The sequence below is a fragment of the Chinchilla lanigera genome, unplaced genomic scaffold (assembly GCF_000276665.1).
Source record: "Chinchilla lanigera isolate Chin_1 unplaced genomic scaffold, ChiLan1.0 scaffold00082, whole genome shotgun sequence".
NCBI classification, from domain to species: Eukaryota; Metazoa; Chordata; class Mammalia; order Rodentia; family Chinchillidae; genus Chinchilla; species Chinchilla lanigera.
The window spans coordinates 9,724,795-9,745,121 of NW_004955483.1; the positions used below are offsets into that span (position 1 = coordinate 9,724,795).

Below are 20,327 nucleotides of genomic sequence, written 5' to 3' on the forward strand. Positions count from 1 at the left end.
CCTGCTAGCACCCAGACCAGTGGTGGTGAACCTATGACACATATGTTATTGTTCTTCTTTTAAGACAAAAGATGTTAATGTATGAGATTTTTTCTTCCCTAAACTAAAAACCTCAGTACTAGGGTTTAATTGCTGTGTTGGCACTTTGTAATAAGTGGGTTTTGGGCTGCAGTTTGGCATTTGGTCTCTAAACGGTTTGCCATCACTGATGACGCTTACCTGTCCTGACCAGTCTTCACCGGCAGCATCAGCTTAATTTTTAAGCTGTTATTTTCCAATTTCACCACTCCCCCTTCTACTCTTTCTCACAATTTTTACTTTTCATCTGCTTGCATGTATTACATTACTTTCCAATCCTATGACCCTCAAACATAGATGAAAGAGAAACTACACTGGGTGAGATGGTCTCAATTAGACCAAACACCATAAATATTTTCACATTTTCCATGTAGGAGCAAATTAGACACCAACCTTGATGTTACTGTTCATATCTTTTAAATGAACAAAACTGGCTTAAATCACAATAACCGTGACAATACAAACACCTGTGTTTGCTTTAAAGTCTTTATTATCCTGAATATAAAAGACAGAAGTCCTCTAGGATATAACAGAGTTCTTTATGTGGAAACATTATTTTTTTACAAGTGAAAAAATAAATACCTCTTGGAATAAAGGCTTATATGCTAATATGTGCCATAAAAAAGTAGAGTTTTAATATTTGACAAAATGTCTGTGCAAAGAAACAAATGCATAACACATTACTGCTACATTAAGGCAATATGAAAAGTATACTCAGAAATCTCAGTAAAGTGACAGTGTAGGTTTCTAGCTTTAACTGAGCTAGTATTGCACCCGATAAGGTCATCCAGGTTTCCTGACATCCTAGAAAACCTGCTAACTGACCAGCTTCCAAAATGCCCAAGGAGGAGTGGAAAATACGTTTAAGGATACCAGAACGAGGGCCGGGGATATAGCTCAGTGGCACAAGCGCCTGTCTGCCAAGCACAAGGTCCTGAGTTCGATCCCCGGAACCAAAAAAAAAAAGAATACCAGAACAAAAGGACCAAAACCCCTCTGAGACACAGAGGGGGCAACCAAAAGATTTAAGCATTTACACACATACACATATACACACATACACAAACAGAACAAAAACAAGACAAACTCAAAACACACACAAGAGAAAACCATACCGAAAAACCTATTGTAAGGCTGTAAAAGGTTTGATCTTTCTGGCAACATGGCAGCCATGGTGGTGCTGGGCTCAAGGGCTCGGAGGAGTGAGGAATGGCATTCAGAAGCCCCATACTCACGAGCTCGGCTTTCCCTTCCCAAGGAAAATGCTCTCCCTTTTCAGTCTTAAAATACTCCACTAACTCAAAAAAGCCCAAGACTTGCTTGTCTACTGCTACTTTTAACCACTTTTTTCATAATCAAAAAGCATGGGGCAAAAGGAGAGGAAAAAAGGAAAAGGAACAGGAAGGCTTCCTGTTGGATTTTACCTGTATTCTCTCCTAGGCAGACTGGCTTAAACCTGACAGACAACATTGTGGCCAACCTTTTAAAAGTCAGGTTTTGTTTTTGTTTTTTGGACACAAGATATTGCTAGGTTGTCCAGGTAGGCCTTTAACTCTCCATCCTCCTGCCTCAGCCTCCCAAATGCTGGGATTAGAGGCGGATGCCACCACCACGGGATTGATTTTAAAATCTGTGTTCCAGGTGAACAAGTTACAAAAACAGAAATGACATAATGACAGCTATTTAAGAAAAATTTTCCTATTAAAAATGTTCGGTGCTCCATGGCCATACAAAAAGAACCAAGTAAATTCCTAAAACTACTTCTTACAAAATCTGCTGCAGTTAGGAAACTTACCTCGGGATACATTATGGAGACTTACAACACTATTTCCTAAAAGGTACCCACTTTTTGGCTATGTTGCCACTTAACTGACAAATATTTTACCTGTTCCTTTATTGAATCATAAAAAAACCAAAGTCCAAGGAATGTGTTTGTGTACCAGAGCGCTTCCGTGTTCCCCTCACTGGACTGGTCGGTTCTATGCATGGATGGTTTCTGCAATGAGCTGTATTCCTGTTTTTCTTCTTCTTTTTCTTTGTGTTTTAAACGTTGCATGGCAGATGGGTGTTGGGAGTGAAATTATTTTCTCCACAAAATTATCATTCTTATAGTTTACAATAGTGCAGTTCGTGGAAACATGGCATGTCCCACTGGTGCAGGACAGATTAGATGACAGTCAGATTGAGAAGACTCGTGTGAGTTGGCAAATAAACGTGCTGGACGTGTTCCACTCGAGACCGACAGACCGGGCAGGACTGCAAGAGAGAAGCCAACAGTGCTGGTTAGGGCAGCTCTGCAGGCCCTCGGTGGTGGTGTTCACCCTTAGTACCTACCTACCACTTTGAGTTTTCTAAATAAGCTGTGATCACAATGACTTCTAAGCTTTCAATTGGCAGAGATCTTTCCTAATAGGTTTGACTGTTCAGACTTTACAAAGGCTTCAAAATATATATGAAAATGCATATACTGAAGGAAATGAAGTGGGCTTTCCATGAAGCTCTCAACAAGGCACAGTGAATAAAATGATTACTGCAGAGTTCTTTCTGTGTAGGCTGTGGCCCCACAAAAGTAGATTATCACACCTTAGGCCACCATACATACACACACCATATAGGAGACCCTTCCAGAGACCGTGAGGCCTCACTCAGGTGGCTGATGGCAGAGGCTCACATGGCCTGAATATGGCTCTGCTCCCACTCACAGGCAACAGGCCTGCTTTCCTGGTAGCTTCTCAGCAAGCACATGCTCTTCATTAACCACGATGGAAGACGGAAGCGCAAGGTCAGAACATGTGGCCTGTTCCCAGGGAAGCCACTCCTCGAGGTGGCATGATCTACTCTGAGGAAGGGCACAGGTGCCCTGTGTGCACATTCCCCAGCCCTAAGAGCAGCTGTCAGATCAGCAGTGTCTGAAGGACTAGGTGACATTTAGTGTTAGCTTCAGTTTTATATAAACCACAGTGATTGAGCAGATGCTTCTAAGAAATAAAACCAAATGAAAAAAGTATTGGAACAGAAAATACGTAAAAGAAAAAAACCTGTTATCTTTTATTTTCTCTATTAAGATTAATTTAACTTGCTAATCAGCAGCACCCCAATCCAAGAAGCCATTAGAGACATTTATGGTAATAAATAGAAATTAATCACAAATAATTAAAGTAAACGAGCCACCACGGCAACTGCGCTAATTATAACCCCTAAATTGAGGTATTAATTTCCCAAGTACTTTAGGCAAATTCTAAAACCTTCCCCCTAAACATCAGGAGTAAGAGGCCACATGAAATGGCAGAAGTGGGCCTACATTCTAGCCCTGGGTTTATGAATCTGGACCTCATTTCTAGAACTTGAGAACATGTCTAAGATGCAGAGTGACTATGCGGGGAAAACAGTATGCAAATCCAAACATGCTTCCAAAGGGCCACCAAACCCAAAGCCTTCCCAGCTAGAGATGCGCACTCCTTGCGCATGAGCTACCCGCGGGTGCCCAGCAACTGCAGCCCGGAGGGTGAAAGCGGGCCAGCGCCCCTCACCTGCAGCTGGGCCGCGCAGCTCTCACAGCACACAGTGTGGCCACAAGGGCAGAATGTGGAGTTGATCTCCTCCTCGCAGCACACCATGCACAGCATGGCTTCCTTCAGCTTGCGCAGCTTCTCCTGCAGCGCCCGCGTCTGCTGGCAGCTGAGGCCCTCGCAGCTTGTGCAGTTCATGCTGCTCCCGGAGGACTTGAGCGGGGAGCCGGGAGGGCTCTGGCCGTTCCTGGAGACGAGGTCCAGCACGCCAGCATTGTACAGAGCCCTCCTGGCGTGGTCATACACCTCCTTTGATGTTCTTTTAATGTCGAAGACATACTTCTTGCCGAGGTTGATGTTCTCATTCAGAAAGAGAGAAGCCAAATGGCCCTTTAAGTCACGACTGTACTGCATCATGACGGCGCTGGTCACCGTGTCACACCTGCAAGGAAAGGTTGCACACCTGCTTTAATAGTGAAGGGCAGGGAACTCCGTAAGTCAGACCTGCAGACCCTGCCTCAGTGAGACGCGCACATCAGCACACGTCTTGAGCTCCGGTGCACAGGCCCAGGGGAAGTTCTTTCCACTTTACGTGTGTCGAACAGCTCAGCATTCTCAAGGGTCTCCAAAGTCCCTGCAATGAAGCAGTGTAAATACGGAGACAGAACACTGAGCTCCTCTTCTGCGGTATGAGTTGCAGGCCCAAACAGCTTGTGGAAGAAAATAAAGGAAATTCCTTTTTGAAGACTTAGCTTTTATGTTAAAAATGTCTACAAATTTTCCATTCTGCTCCACAATCTGTGTGTCTATTTTAAAAGTGAAAAATATGTAAGACTGCCTACCAATTAAATTTCTTGGCTTTAATTTTCCAAATATTTGAATCCAATCACAGCTTGGCTTGTAAGCGCTCTCTGGAATGCAGGACTGATAGTGTTAATAAGAACTCCTTATATAGGTAGTGAGGATTTGGGATAGGTTGTCTCCCAGAAGGGAAAGCCGACCTGTCACCCAGTTGAGAAGGAGCAAGAGCAAAGCTTGAGGCGCAGGCCCATGCCCCCTTGCCCAGGGTTATTGTGGGAGAGTGGGTGTGAGAAAATAAGGCAAGAGAGAAGCTGGGGCGGGTTGCAGCTCATACATATGCGCTCTCTGTGGGGAAATGGGGCTGTGTTCACAGGGACACTCCCTTGCCACTGTAAGAACAAAATGTTCAAAAGCAGCCTGCGTCTTAGATTCTATACAAGACCCACTGACAGCATGATAAAAGAAATCATAAAAACCTGCCTGTCACCTAAAAATCTTAATGAGCGCTGCGATGCTAAGGTACGTGCCTGTAGAAAGCGTGTGTTTCGGTGATGGCTCGGTAGAGCCCGCTGGCCGCCCTGGTGCTGATCATTTTGAACAAAAGCACGATGCTGTTCCCAGACTCCTTGGTGACGGTCAAGTACACATTCTTTCCTGACTGAGTGGCCATCTGCACCACAGGGTAAGCTATCCTAAAAGACAAGAAGAGAAAAATAAGCCAGTCCAGAAGCAGCATTTTGTCCCATCATCCCTTTGTAAAACTCAGCAATAAACCAGACACCTAGCCCAGGCTGTGTTACACAGACACTGACAAGCAGTTGTGTCTTTACAGAGAGAAGCACTGGAGAGAGTTTGGGTGTGGGTGCAGATAAGTGTGTGGAGGTCAGAAGAAGATTTTTCATGGCCACGAACAACTTATTTGAAAAATTTACCAGATTGGTACACACTTGAAAGTTAGCACTTGAAAAAATAATTACATGGCTATTAAGGCCTGAGTATAAAATTAATGTGAATTCCAAAATGAAACAAGGTATTCCTGCAAGATAACTGCCTCCTGAACCCCTCTCCATTTTCTATTTTCATAGTGAGAGCTACAGATATGTACACGTGGTTAGGGCTAAGGATAGTTAAGCCAGGGTTACCTATTAATTGGGCTAAAGTCATCCTTACAGAGGGAGATTCCTTCGGGCCCCACCCCAATGAGGAGCTTCTGGCCTTCACTGTCCCTCACAGCATGCCACTCGATGCCGTAGTTTTCCATTGCCGACACGAGCTGCAGAACTTGGTACTCAGCCGAGGCCTGGCTGGTCCCCTCCAACTCCTTATGCTTTGCAATGATGCTGCAGGACACCAAGAGAGTGCAGGGTTAGACACAGAGATTAATTTGTAGGCTTTAAGGATTAATCTCTGTAATGTTCCCTAGTGAAGTACGGTGATGTTGTCATTTATGAATCACAACAGCACAAAACTGTATATTACTAATGCCCCATTTATTTAGCAAACTTACTGTAAGATATTTTTAAGATACTCTTCAAGATCTTGACTATCAAATATTCAAAAGAGAACACTTTTGAGGATGCTGGCTGTTGATAAAAGAATTATGAAAAATCTCAAAAAAAATGTATATAAGACAAATTTATACGCTGGAACTCTGCATATGTTTATCTATATGTATGTAAGACATCTCGTTATAATCTAGCATTGCCAGTGATTGATTAGATCATCTGCAACTGAAAGAAGTACACCCTTATCAGCTCTACTGGGATGGATGGATCCTCATGTGGCCCATGGTGACCCCACCCGTGGTTATCTATGTCCCATGTAAGTTCCTTCCCTTGCGTGTGGGCTGGATTAGTGACCTGCTTTTATGATGAACAAAATATGAGATAGGTTATGGGATGTGACTCACTTCTGGGATTAAGTTTCAAAAGACTCTGGCTTCCTTCTTGGCTTTTGCTCCAAGCTGGACCACCCATCCTGGGGGAAGCTGGCTACCACACCATGGAATGGGCCCAAGGTTCACATGGCAGAGGCAGTGGGCGGCCAGACCCTAGAAGCCCTCCCACTCACATGGGTCCCTCCCTCAGCTGAACCTTCAGATGAGACTGAAGTCTGACAGCTGACAGCAACCTCCTGGGAGGTCCCAAGAGGAAACTTATGAAGCTGGGGCCAATTCACTAGAGAGTCTCAGCCACAAGAGGAGGTTTGTTATTGTAAGCTACCAAGTTTTGGGGCAGCTTGTTATACAGGAATAGGTAACTGACATTCTGTATTAGGCCTCTTGATTTAATTTTTGCCAGGATGAAGAAAATACCTGTATATTTTTTATTGTAAGACTTTATATTGTAGGACACGTGCATTTTTAAAAGATTGGAGATTTAAAAAACTCTCACTTTATATATCATTTCATATAAAGGCATTTATTTGTACAGTCTATGTTCTGTATTTATATAGTTCTCAAAATGCTAATAAATCTTTTGAAAATAACTGGTTAAATCAGGTTATGACCCAGCCTTGACATCATGGATCGTCCCTGTGTATCAGAGGCTTATTTTCCTCTGGAGGTTGCTGTTGCATAGACAGCTCTGTGAACACACTCACTAGCCGCTCAGCAGCCTCACCTGTTCAAGGTGGCACTAGAGAGTTCCTTTGCACACAACTCCTCGTAGTTGTACTTGGCAGTGTTCTGGTTGTAGTCCCCAAACTTGGTCTGGGCCAGGAGGGCACTGAGCTCCACCGCCTGCTCTGGGGAACACTGGAGGTGGCCTGCCAGGAGGGACTCCTTGATGTGCAGGAAGAAGATATGCCTGCAAGGAAAGTAGGAAGGAGGTTAGACTCAGGGACAGGAGAGTCCCAAACTCAGCCTGGTGGACCGGGGGCAGCTCAGGGGTAAAGCTTGCCTCTCCTGTAAAAGGCCCTAGATTCGATGGCAGCAGGGCAATAAACAACCTGCCTAGCACTTTCACAATCGAGTACTTTCCTTTTAAGTAGGGAACAGAGAACTATTTAATTTAATTTTATTTATTTATTTATTTTTTCCGGTACCGGAAATCGAATTCATGACCTCCCGCTTGCCAGGCAGACACTGTGCCACTGAGCTAAATCCCCAGCCCCCAAGCAATTTTAAAAGTCATGCTGAATACGCTCACCATTATAGAACCCCTTTTATCAGGAGCACCCAGGCAGAATAAGTCTAAGGACTAAGTTTCACTGTAATAAAAATTACAAATACAACACATCTACTGAAAGTAAGTTCAGTAGCAGATAGGTCACAAGGTATAAAATAATTATAGACAAGCTTTTGTGGTATGTTTTAAAACAAATTTCCTTAATCAGAAAAACTATCTTGGGTAGATTCTGATACAGTCTTAAAGAGCTCCTTCCATGGGTCAATGTCTCCTCAGTCCAAGTGGGTGCGTCCTCAAGGCGCTTCTCTCCTGTAGACTCTGCCAGCACCCTTCCGAGCAGCTTACTTCTGGCACAAATGCACCATTTATCTGTTCAAAATCCTTCTGGGATGAGAACTCATGATGGTAGCATGAAACCCGGGCTTCTGCACCACCCGGCTCCAACTTTTCAGCCACATCTCCAGCCATGACCTCCAGCCACTCTGCCCCAGGAGAGGCACCAGGCTTCTCCTTGGAAAATCTAGTCTTGCTGTTCCCTTTGTCCTGATGACCATTCTTCCTGTCCTCTCACTTGGATACCATTTGCTCTGTGTCACATGCAAACCATCCACTCCTCTATTGTGGCATTTGATGTGTTAAGCTACTAATATGGTTTAGTTAATTGCTTAAGAGTCTCTAACATTAGAGAGCTCCATAAATGTACACAGAACAGATCTGCACAGATCTGTTACTGATTTATTGATTAACTGTGTTCCTGGGGATGGAATCTAGGGCCTTCATACTGAGCTACAGCCCCACCTCTTTTTAATTTTTTGAGAAAAGTTCTCACTAAGTCACTAAGGTGCCCAGGCTGGGCTCAAACTTGCAGTCCTCTTGCCTCTTGGCCTTCCAGAGTGCTGAGATTTCAGGCACAATTCTTTTAGAGTCCAACCTTAGTTTTTGTTCTGTTTGAGCCTGTCCTAACTGTATATAAAACTATATTTTACATTTAGTAAAAGGCAAGTCACACTTAGAAACTCCTGGGGAAATTCAGATATTGTCCTGCTGCCAAAAATTCTAAACAGAATATTCAAGACATCACAGCAAGGGTGGTCTATGTGATAAAATTTGTCTCTGAGAAACATGGAGTTTTAACCTTCCTTTGATGACTTGTGATAGCCTCTTAAAGGTGCTTAAATGTCACAACACTCCTATTGATAAATAAAGGACAGCCCCTGAGAATCCTCTGAATACTATGAATTCAGTTCACTACTTCCACCGAGTATGATGTCCTTACTCCAGTCCAAACACTGAGTTTACTTAAACCCCACAACTGTGTCTGCCAGGCCAGGATGGGAGAGCAGCAGGAGAAACGTGGGAAAGGGAAGTAGGGGAAAGTAAGGTAGTAAATACAATGCCGGGCTACACTGAGAGTCCCAAAATATCAGGAAGATAAGAGCCATTCATCTTCCTGAAGCAAGAACTACTCAAATTCAATCTTTTGTGCCTTTCATAACGATACCAAAGAAGGAGTCAAAATTATCAAACTCTGTCAAATACCAGTTTTCTTTTTCTTCGCAGTGTCCGTAAAGAAATCACAGTAAGAATGCACAAAACTAATGAAAGAGAATAAACATGTTTTTTATTAACCCAAACATCTGTTAGTCTTTAAAATATTTCTGACATGCTGCTAAACTGAGAAGGGTCCCCCCGCTGGGGCAAAGAAATCACCACAGAAATAACTGGCTTGAAAACAGATATCTCAGGGCACACAGCCAGCATTCTCAGGAGACTTTGGGGTCAGAGTGGCCTCAACCCTCACAGGGCATTTTAGGTGGGCATTTGGCAAACATCCTCTTGTTGGCCATCTATAAAACCTCTCTAAGGGCAGAAGTACCCCTGACTATGTTTTTGGGAAACCAAAATCTTAATCTATGGTAAAATCTTAGTCTATGTTTAAATCTACATTCAAGAAGAAATTATGTGCCAAAAGATTTTTAAGATTATCATCACTTTTCAACTTAATTACTGTTTATGTAAAGGTTCTTTTAACTTATTTCCTTGGAATGAAGTCAGAAACTATTTTCTGCTTTATTAAATAGTAAGTGCAGCCTGCAAAAGAAGAGTTTCAAAATTGATTCAAATTTTTTCAAACTCCTCATGCCTACTTCTGGAGAGACAGCTGCTAAAATCAAAGGTAAAGAAGCATAGACCAAATATAAACAGGTCATCAGCAGCCAGAGAGCAGTGCTGATCCTCCATGCAGGTCACAGTTGGAAAATAAGGAAGTGTAGTGGCAGGCGTGGGGGCGGGATGGTGGTCTTTCCTACAGTCTGGGCTGCACTGGCAACTATACCTGCTGTGGACGTAAACTTTACGACAGGCCCTTCCCGCATCGTGTAGTTCACGGCTGTAAGGCCATTCTGGTTTCAAGTCAATAAAGGTTTGTCCTGCACTGCCTCTGTACCCAACCCCACACCGGGACTACGGGGTGGTGGCCTGGTTATCAATGACAGTTCCCCTTCAGTTGGAACTCAAAGCTTTCCGGAGTGAAAGAACACATCCCACCAAAACAACTCCAGCCACAAACTTGCTTCTGGGTGACAAGGGTTTGTCCTCTAGGGGAGCAGCACAAGGCGGTGGTGGCAGCCATGGTCACCAGCTGTGACGACCTAGGGGTAGACCATAGTGTGCTCTATGAGGGAGGACAGCAGAGTGTTGAGACATGTTTCCCACAAGGGGTTCACCGAGGGCGCAGTACTGATCAGTGGTTTTGAATCAAGTATTTGCTTCATTATTTTCCCAACTACCTGGCCTGGAACTGTATGTCTGGCTCCTGGATTCTGCCCGCGCCTTTTTGGGGAAGTGGGTGAAAGGTTACCAGCAACATCAAAACAAGCAGATAGAGTCAAGAAGTCATGCCTGCAGTAATTTTTTCTTTTTAACTAAAGATCAAAAGTGGATGACAAATATAACTCAATATAGGCTATATCTCAGAACCACAAACAAAAAGAAAGCCTTTGGGGAAAAATCTGTTTTCTTTGCCTTAAGCAAGTATCTGTAAATATGTTGTATGGATATAAGCCATTTTCTAAACAGTCTGGGCTCTATACTTTGGAATTCATTAAGTTTTACCCAGTTACTAAGAAAATGGATACTCTAATCATATGGACCACATTTGGGGGCCCAAGGTGAAAAATTCTGGCTAACTTGCACCCTGGTATCATGGGAATAAGCGTATTCACACCTACTGTAGCGCTGTGGATGCTTTTGAGGATAGGCCAAATTTTAAATTTAAAAAAGATTCTTAATAATTCTTCATATTTTTCTGTTTCAAAGTACTTCAAATTTCTACATTTTAAAATTAATGCCTTTTTATAGTGTTAAATGAATGAAGTTAAATCACTACACAGCTCATAATCAGCTAGCTCTCCTCTGGACCTTGGTCCATCCCATAAAGCAATCATCTAGTGCCCATGGCACAGCTTTCTGCAAACCCGTCGGAGTTCTTAATGATCTGCTCACTATGGAAGTAACTCTTGATTATCATCCTCCAGTTATCTTACCAGTTACACCATTTTGAGGAGCTTTTTCAGGACAAATGTAAAGTATATCCAGGTTCCCAATTACACTTAACATTTAAGTAATTAAACTAAACATTTTTAGAAGGGCTAAATACTATTTTTTGAAAACTCTCCTGACTCCTTCCTTGAAAGGCATGCGGAGCCTGGCCCGGCTATGGGACGTGAGGCCCAGCCTGTTCCTTTCCGCTATCAGATCCCCGCTACAGTCCCACCTTGCATGCCTCCATCCCATGAGTCACTCAACCACACTGGTTTACTTTAACCGATACTCCAACTGCCAAGTTATATTTTAAAACCATCAAATCACAGCAGAATTGCTGAGTTTTTTGTTTCATATTTTAAAATTCTAGTAAAACAAATCAGTTCAAGATGGCCTACATGTAAACGCTAAAACTATAATGCTTTACACACTACAAATAAGGATATTTTTAAGAGTAAGGAATAGCAAAGGTTTCTCAGGAGAGACTTGGCAAAAATCACGCATACACACAAAAAAACCACTGGGTAAAATGGTTTCCCAGGATGCAGTCAACAAAAATCACAAAAGAAAAAAACACATGGATACATTGGACTTCACCAAAATTAAAAAACTCCTACTCACCAAAAGGCATCATAAAATAGACAGGCCACAGTAGGAAATACATTTATAAAACTTGTATCATACAAATACTGGTATCTAGGATACAGGAAGACTTTGTTCAAAATAAAGACAAATAATAAAAATGTAAAAATGACTTGAATAGATACCTCACAAAAGAAGATTTATGAAAGGCCAATAAGCAAACACAAAAAGATTAACATTATGAATTACTACAGAAATGCAAATTAAAAGTCCTCCCTCTACCACTATATACCTACCCTGAAGGCCAGCAAAGATTTGGAGGAACTGGACTCTCTTGCCTTTTCAGAGGAGAACAGATGGATACAACTGCTTTGTAAAAGGTCTGGCAATTACTTATAAAATACAATCACTTGTTCTATGACCTAACCATTCTATTCTTCATTATGTACTCAAGAGAAAGAAAAAAATGCATGCGTATACAATGGAAAAAGCAGACCTATACATTTATAGCAGCTTTATTCAGGGGAAACAGGTGTTTGTCAAGAGGAACAGGGATTAACAAATGGTGGTATATTCACACAATGGGATACTACCCAACAATAAAGGACTAAACCACCAGCGTACACAACAGTATGCGTGGATCTCAAAAAACGTACGATGAGCAAAGGAAGGCAGACACAAAGAGTACCTACGGCATGATCCCACATGCACGAAGCTGATCAGGCACAACAAAGCTATGGCAGAAAACACGCAGTAAGGGATGAGGAGTGGGGAAGAAAGGTAGAGAATGGCTGTACCAGGGACCGGGAACTTGCTGGGGTGATAACATCTACATCTTGCTAGAGGTTTTGTTTAAACAAGCACATTCATTTCTCAAAACACATTAGGTGATATAATTAGGATTTATGTGATTCACTGTATGTAAATTTTGCATCAGAAGAAACAAGAATTATAAGTAAACACTGAGTTCTACTTAATGATATATAGACTAAACTACTTAAGAGGAAGTACTTGTACATAATTTATTTTGAAATGCATCAAAAAGGTAAGATTGATGGAGGTAAAAGTGACCGATAAATGGATAAATATGGTATAATATAAAAATGGATAAATACGGTATAATATAAAAAGGTAAAGTGACCAATAAATGGATAAATATGTAATGAAGCAGTTATAATAAATTTAATAATAGAGTCTTATGGGGCTACATGGGTGTTCACTGAAAAAAAATTTCAACTTTTCTGACTTTATGAAAACTTTTTTTTTTTTTTTTTTTTTTTTTTGACAGGGTCTCACTTTGTAGCCCAGGCTGGCCTCGAACTCTCAAGGGTCCTCCTGCCTCAGCCTCCTGAGTGCTGGGATTACAGGAGTGAGATAAAAGGTTAGGGAATATTAGCAAGGTCAAGGTTAAGAATTTGAACAAATAGCTTATATATAAACTGAACTATCAAATCTACTTCCTGGAGGGGTTTCAATGGAGAAACCTGTCCCATGCAAGTAATTACCAAGTCAGGACTCTACTCAGGCTCAGGGAGGTCTTTCTCAAAGCCTAAAACACAAAATAAGAATTACTGATAAGTGTGCTCCTCCTCACACCCTGAAGCAGTTGAAAGACAGGGAGAGGGTAACACGGGCAACTCCCAAGATCAAGAGTGATTACAATCCACCCCAGGACACTATTACTTGAAGCATGGAGTCTGCTCTTCCAAAAAATCTGCTTACTCACCTCAGTAGGTTCCTGTCTAGGCAAACACCTTGTCCAAACAATCTTGCAATCTATAGTGTTATCTGTTTCTCAACAATCCAGATTAGTCAGGAGTGTTAGTAGGTGTTTATTCCACAAAGCACAGCCTGCTTAGCGATTTTCAGACCTATCATAAACATCTCTTGAACTGCCTTGAAATCCTGGGTTACCTCTTAGGTGCTGTTGCTGGCACCTGACTGCAGCGGGACATCAGACAGCAAATACACCCAGTGGTCCTGCAGGTGCTTCGCAAGGGTCACTCTGCCTAAGTGTGATCCTAGTGTCTTCTAAATCAAAAGATTTTATTTAAAATGCAATTTAAAAAATACTCCCTGACTACCTCATGAAAATACATAAATATCAGAAATTGAAAGTGCCTAAAGATGCCTAGATGGCAGATCCTTAGCTAAAAATTAATGCCACATAATAACACACAAACATCTTATAGTCTCAGCAGAAAGAAAAAGTGGGTACACTAGAATTCACTAATTCAACTAATACATTCTTTACAAATAGTCCACATACCCAAGTTTTCGTTTAACTTTTCCAGGGCCTATTTTGTATTTTGACATGCAGAAAACAAACAAACATACAAAACGTATCATTCTATTCTTAGGTACACAGTTGGCATGAAGAATATAATGACATGTTTATAGTAGATCCATACTAGTACAACAGCACTGTATAGAACTTACCCAACTCAGATCACACAAAGGTAAATTGTGAAGTCCACCTTTGCCAACACCGACAAAGTTAAGACTTTCGAATATCATTTACAAGATTTGATTCCGTTCTTAACTGGTTTAAAATTACCATGTCATGCCTGCCCAAGGGTCCACATGAGGCATTTGTAACAAGGCCATCTTTGCTGGATTTCCAGACATCTATGCAATTTTATTGGAGGAAAATTGAGTAGATAAGGATGTAGGCTACAAAGTGATTGAAATTAGATAAAGTAATGCTGTAGGTGTAGTTTAAAAACTAAGCTGGCTGAGGCTGGAGAATTACAGAAGCCCAGCTGGGCAACATAGGGAGACCTTGTGTCCTAAAACAAACAGACAGACAAACAAACAAAATAACTGTCTGAATACTGTAAAAGGTCCAGGGGAGGGGTAGTTCATTTTAGATAAGACACACATGGTCTAGAATAGGCAGCAGGGGGACAAAACAAAGGAAGAAACAATGCCAAGGGCAGGGTGGGAGAGGTAGCTGGTGCACACCTGTATTGGAGGACTTGGAAGGCTGAGACAAGAGGAGTGCTGTGAGTTCAAGGCCAGCCTGAACTACGTAGAGACACTCTGTCTCAAAAACAAACAAACACCACATATAGAACAAGTTCTAAGCAGAAAATTCCCAAAATATTTTTTAACAGTGAGATTTCTTTCAGAGACTTTTAACTACTCTCAACTTTTCAGTTTACAGAAGCAGACTGAAGAAACATGTCAATATCCATAAGAAAATTTGTATCAGTTTACACTATTTTTATTTCTACCTTCTTAATTGATTGATGCAACACATCTTTATGCAGGAGGTGCATGCTAGACTCTAGGAATACAATGTTGATCAATTTTAATGGGATTGACATTAGAGTGAGTGACAATAAACATCTGTCACATAAGTAAATGAGGTGTTACAAGCTCATTATTGCGACAAAGGAAAGGCACAAATGTCTTAGGAGAGTTTAGTCTTCCTGGCACAGCTAGAGGTTTTTCCGGAGGCAGGAGGACTGGGCTGAGCTCAGAAAGGCAGGCAGGAAGGTGGGTGCGACTTACAGAGCTGGGCAAATGTGTCACTGTTCCTACCACTGAAATCTTTTTTTTTTTTAAGAGAAAAGAACAAAAACACAATAACAAAAACAAACACAAAAACAAAACAACACAAAAACTATAAAAACAATACACAATTTCAAAACAAGATAGTAAATAAGCAATGGTTGTTTTATTACTTACTGTTATCTTCAAAGTAGTTGCTCAGATTACCAGATATAGGCATTCAAGATTGATCAAACAATTAAACATTAACTGTTCCTTTCAATAAACTAATAGAAATTAGTAGTACAGTTGTTTTAGCTATCTTGTGTATCACTGAAATCTTGATGAATTTTAACATCCAGGACTATAGCATTTCTCTGAACATTTAGTTCAGGACTCAGTGAGTATATTGTGGTTGTATGCTGGGAAAGGAATTCAAGAATTCAGGTACTGCCGATCCTTGACTAAGCAAGACTGTCTCTAGCAAACACCACAGAGCTCTGGCAAAAGGTGGCCAAGTCAGAAATACAAAGATCTTACTGCGAGTGAGGGGTGTCATTACCGCTGTGAGAATGAAGCCTATACTTTTCTCATCTCTGGTTTTGAAAATGTCACAAAATTTAGTCTAAATGGCCATGAATAATTGAAAGCCTTTGACAGGCAAGAATTTTCAAGATTATTTCAGATTTACTTCCAGAACACAAGACTTTGTCTTATGTTTTGTTTTAATCTACAGTGAGGCAAACGTGCTGGAACTATCTGCTGTCTCCGTCTCTGACCATGCCAGCCTGTCTGAAAAAGACTCTCCTTTTATTTTCAGGGCCTGGATTCAAGAGCAAACCCAGTTCTCTGGGTAGGGGAACTAAATCTAACAGGCCAAATCAGAGAGTAGATTAACCCTGTCTACTAATTTAAGTCAAAGCACAACACGTTTCCTGTCTTTAGGGAAATGTATTTAGGAAAACAATACAGAGATCAAGCAAAGCAAGGAAAAAATTAAAAAGTTATTGCTAGGAGGCATTCAGAGATGATTTCTTCTAGGTTGTCCACTGAGACGCAGAGCTGGGCTCAGGCTTAGAAGTTGAATGCTGGCCCTCAATGGCAGAGCTGGATCCGGAGCAAGGGCATCTGCCTCCTTCCCAGGGCTCCAGTAACAGGTAGGCCTGGCCCATCATCTCAGTGGCTCCTTAATGTGATGTGAACCAGTAGGTTAACTGCCCCTGAGCAGGTCAGCTCTATGGTGCGCGGCCACCTGATTGTCCACAGAGGTTAACTCGGCCCTGATAGTTCAGTACCATTTAATAAACTACCCAGATGCTTTCAAGTATAACTGCCCTCTCATGACTTGACTTAGTAAAAACTCACCTCTTATAACTTCGCTGTGAAAGCTATGTTTACTCACTACATAAACAGAACAAGGTTATATTTAAAGTACTTTATGTAAAGATTTTATAACAAATCATAGAACATCAACAAGGTTTATTCTAACATAACATTAAGAAAAAATAAGTGTTTTTGTTGTATCGTGTCATGCATATGAAAACAATGCTAATTGTAAACTAGACCTACTACAACTTCTGATGTCCTAATTAAAAGGTACAAATGCTAATTACAAATCACCTTATCAAGTTAGTAAAGCAGAGTGCTATATTTGTATTTCAGCCAATCCCACAAGAAAAACAAGTAAAATTCAATATATTATTAAAAGTAAGTCAAAAGTTTATATGCAACAATATGCTTTCAAAAAAGGAATTAAAATCAATTAAAATTACCTAGCTGAAGTAGATAGGTACATTCTTTGAGTGTTATTAGCCATGAATCTCAAAAGTCAAAGTCAACTGAGTCAATAAAGGAAAAAAATCAACACAGGAATTTGATTCAAGTTCTAATTCATAAAATGTCTCTCTTTCATGCATGAATAAAATGAATTTGATAGTAGTTACTGACCCAATTACAGGAAAGCACAAGTGAAGATCATCTAATGGACAATTATAAAGTATGAATGTACTTACAACACACACAGATCATGCTATTATCATATTCACTGTTTAAATGAAGTATTTGGCCCTCTAAGTTTCTGCAGATTTAAAAAACAAATGTGTGTCCTCAACATGGGGTTGCACCTAGAGGCCCTGAAATTATGATTTACAAATAAAAATCCAATATGCTGTGTTTTTCTTTTATTCAACTTCAAGTTATGACAGTGAAGAACAAAGTATAGAGGCCTTCACACATCAGCTTTAAGTTTTATAAAAAGCCTATTCTGAATAATAAAGACAGTTAACACACCCTTGAACATGCAATTACTTCAATATCTTGCAAGACCTTTTCAGGGGTGCTAAGAACACAATATGCCAGCTTCCTTTAGAAACTAAACATTTCTCTCAAAATTTAAAGCTCCAAAGCAAGGTAAAATGAAGATTTCAAATTCAAATGGATAGGATTTCAAAGCGTTTCTATCAGTTCCTCGGTAAACACACACACACAAATGACGCGTTAAAAACTCTTAAAGGATGCTGCTCACTGATCATTATTCAAAATTTTCAGGATCACGTTTTTCACATGCATGGTAAATTTCCAAGCTAAAGGATTATGAAAAACATCAGTGCTTAGATCCAAAGTTTGCTGTGTTTTTAAAAGCAAACCTTTTCCTTTCTTTTTTTCAACATGCCACTGTAAGATTTCAGTCTCCTGTATTTCAGCAATAAATATTAAACATCACTTTCCTAGGTTAGCTCATCCTTAAGGAAAGTATTCTTACAGCCAGTCCCGAGAACACATTTTTTTGTGTGAAAACAGAAACCACATGCTTCAGTTGTCTACCACTACTGGTAGAGTTTCTCTTTTTCTTTCTCTTTTACAACACAAAGAGGAATTCAACATTCTACACTCAACAATCGTGAGTAGTATATTTGTGGGGTGAAATTCCATTACAGTGACCTTCAAAGAATTCTTTTATTAAGTTTTTATGAAACTTAGAAACTCTGAAAATTGTGCATGAAGCCAGACAGAGTTCTCCGCTACACACTGTAATCTGACACTAGGCTGAAGAAGTTGACCAAGTATAAGTAACCCAAGAGGAACTGTTTCCTGCTTTCAGTTAGAACAGTCTACAGTGACCTGTAGTAACACTGCCTACTCGAGGTTACTATCGGGCATTAGATGTTGCTATCAGGAAGTCAGTCACGGGCTTTTTTCTTGTTTTGTTTTTGTTTATCTGTAAAAATTCAACCCTGTTTTCCCATTAAGCTTATAAAGACAAGAAAAACCAAAAGAAGGGTTTGAAAACGGCACCTAGGCCAATAATGCAGTTCCCCCTTCACCTCAACAAAAGGGTCGGGGCACACGCTGAAAAAAAACTTACAAAGAACCTGTGCTACACGAAGCAAAACGTGCCTGGGAACATCTCCAGAGGTCGCAAGGGTCCCTTTCCTAATGGAATGGAAGGTGAATTTGACATTGCTTTATTTCAGCCTCACTTTACCTCGTCTGCTCCTGTAAGATGAGATGAGGCTCCACGAAGAACTTGACTCTCAGTTTAAGCCGGTATGGCGCTAGCCCATCCATCTGCTGGGAGATCCGGTTTCTCAGATTTAGCCATAAACTTTCACCTTTGCTACCAGTAAATTGCAGTCCAAAATAATCAACTTCTATGATCCCCAACCGCCTGCACACCTAAAACAAAAATGAATGCAGGATGAATAAGCAAACGGTACATGCAGCCATAATCCGGGCAAATCCAAGGGCTCCGAGGCCAAGGTAACCCATGTTCTTTACACAAATTTGAAAGGTCTCACAATACCTGTTGTAAACTGGGAAGACAAAGTTCTAGGCTCCCACGATGCTAAAACCTAGCTCTAATATGAAGACTTGTCCTTCCCTGAGTATCTAGGGCAAGACCAAGTGCAATAGGGAAAAAGGAGTCCCCCAAAGTAGCCTTCACGAAAGGCGGAAGAGGGGAATCTATAGGGTTTTTTCCCTATAGAAAAAAAGGGAAATTTCATTCCAATCACTGGAATTCCCTCCAGCTGATTTGGCAGCTTGTTTTCTGGACAGTTTTAACCATCTGGATTCCAAAAAACAAACACGTTGGGAAACATGCCACAAGTGTCAGCCAAGCTTTAGGAGCGATTCTCCAAACATCCCAGGTCTAGGGGATCCGAAGGCACAGCGCTTCACTGGGAGCTCATTTGCTGTCTGCCATACCAGCTGTGCATATCTGCCCTGTTTGGAACCCTTCTTCACTCTTAAGGAAACACATGCTACAAGACAACCAAGCACTAGACAGCCCAAACCTACTGGCCCCTCGTCCCCCGCAAATCCACAAGGCAGGTAAACAATTTGGTCCCTCTGAGAAGCAGCCTGAGGCTCGGCCGGGCTTGTCTGCCACGATACCACGGGGGCCAGGACTGCTTCGTGCCACCTATCCTGGGACGTGGGTGGCGCTGACAGGCCTCGCGGGACCCCCGGGCAACATCACGCACACACCTGAGGCAGGTGTGCGGGACGCCTTCTTCCGGGAAAGTGCGGGTACGGGGGAGGGTGGCTGCCCGCAGTGGTGCCCGAGCCCCCAGCCCGGGGGGCTTCGCCGCGCGCGTCCTCTGCGCCCCACGTGCGCGCCCCACGCCGCCGGGAGGAGGGCGCTGCAGCCCGGCCAGGGGCGCGCTCGCCGGCCGCCGCTGCATCGCCCCCGGCCCCGGGTAGGCGACGCGCCCAGGCGTCTGGCACCGACGCGCGGCCCCTCGGCCTGCGGGGATCGTAGGGGCCCTGGCCCGGGCCCCAGCCCGCACCTGGTTGAGGCAATCCTCGCCGTTGGCTTTCGCCTCCACCTCCACCTCCATCAGCACCGCGTCCGGCCTCGTCACATAGCACAGCATGGCTGGGGCCGCCGCTGTCGCCGCCGCTGCCTCCTCTTTGGTGTGCGCGGTGCTGTCGCCTCGCCACGGCTCGAACCCAGTCCCGGGCTCGGCCAAGGGCTGGCCCTCGGAAGGTGCCGCCCTGCAGACGCCCGCCCTGCGCCCCGCGGACGCTGCTACCGTCCTCGCCGTCCTCTCGCCCGCCCGCTCTACTCCCCGTCCCCCACGGCGGCGCCGCACTCCAGCACCTACTGCCTGCGCCGCTACAGAGACTCCTCAGATATACTGGCCCCACCCCCTCTGGCTCCAGCTCCAGCCAATCACCGTGCCCCTGC

At 42.5% G+C, this 20,327-nt stretch overlaps 1 protein-coding gene across 1 annotated transcript; it reads right to left on the bottom strand.

Moving 5' to 3' along the window:
* Positions 1 to 548: 548 nt before the first annotated feature.
* Positions 549 to 20,247, bottom strand: Mylip (myosin regulatory light chain interacting protein). The gene is made up of 7 exons (XM_005403418.2): positions 19,927 to 20,247; positions 18,621 to 18,811; positions 7,010 to 7,195; positions 5,531 to 5,728; positions 4,916 to 5,080; positions 3,609 to 4,029; positions 549 to 2,334 (listed from the first exon to the last, which is right to left on the bottom strand). Exons 1-7 carry the CDS (start codon positions 20,011 to 20,013, stop codon positions 2,245 to 2,247), a joined length of 1,338 nt encoding a protein of 445 aa, XP_005403475.1. The 5' UTR covers positions 20,014 to 20,247; the 3' UTR covers positions 549 to 2,244.
* Between the last annotated feature and the right edge of the window lie 80 nt (positions 20,248 to 20,327).

Coding starts and splice junctions, on each gene's coding strand:
- Mylip (XM_005403418.2), bottom strand. CDS start 20,013: ATGCTGTGCTATGTGACGAGGCCGGACGCGGTGCTGATGGAGGTGGAG. Junction 7,196..18,620: donor ATCTTACAGGAGCAGACGAG/GTAAAGTGAGGC, acceptor CTTTCCTTGCAG/GCATATCTTCTTCCTGCACA. Junction 2,335..3,608: donor GCTGCGCGGCCCAGCTGCAG/GTGAGGGGCGCT, acceptor TCTCTCTTGCAG/TCCTGCCCGGTCTGTCGGTC.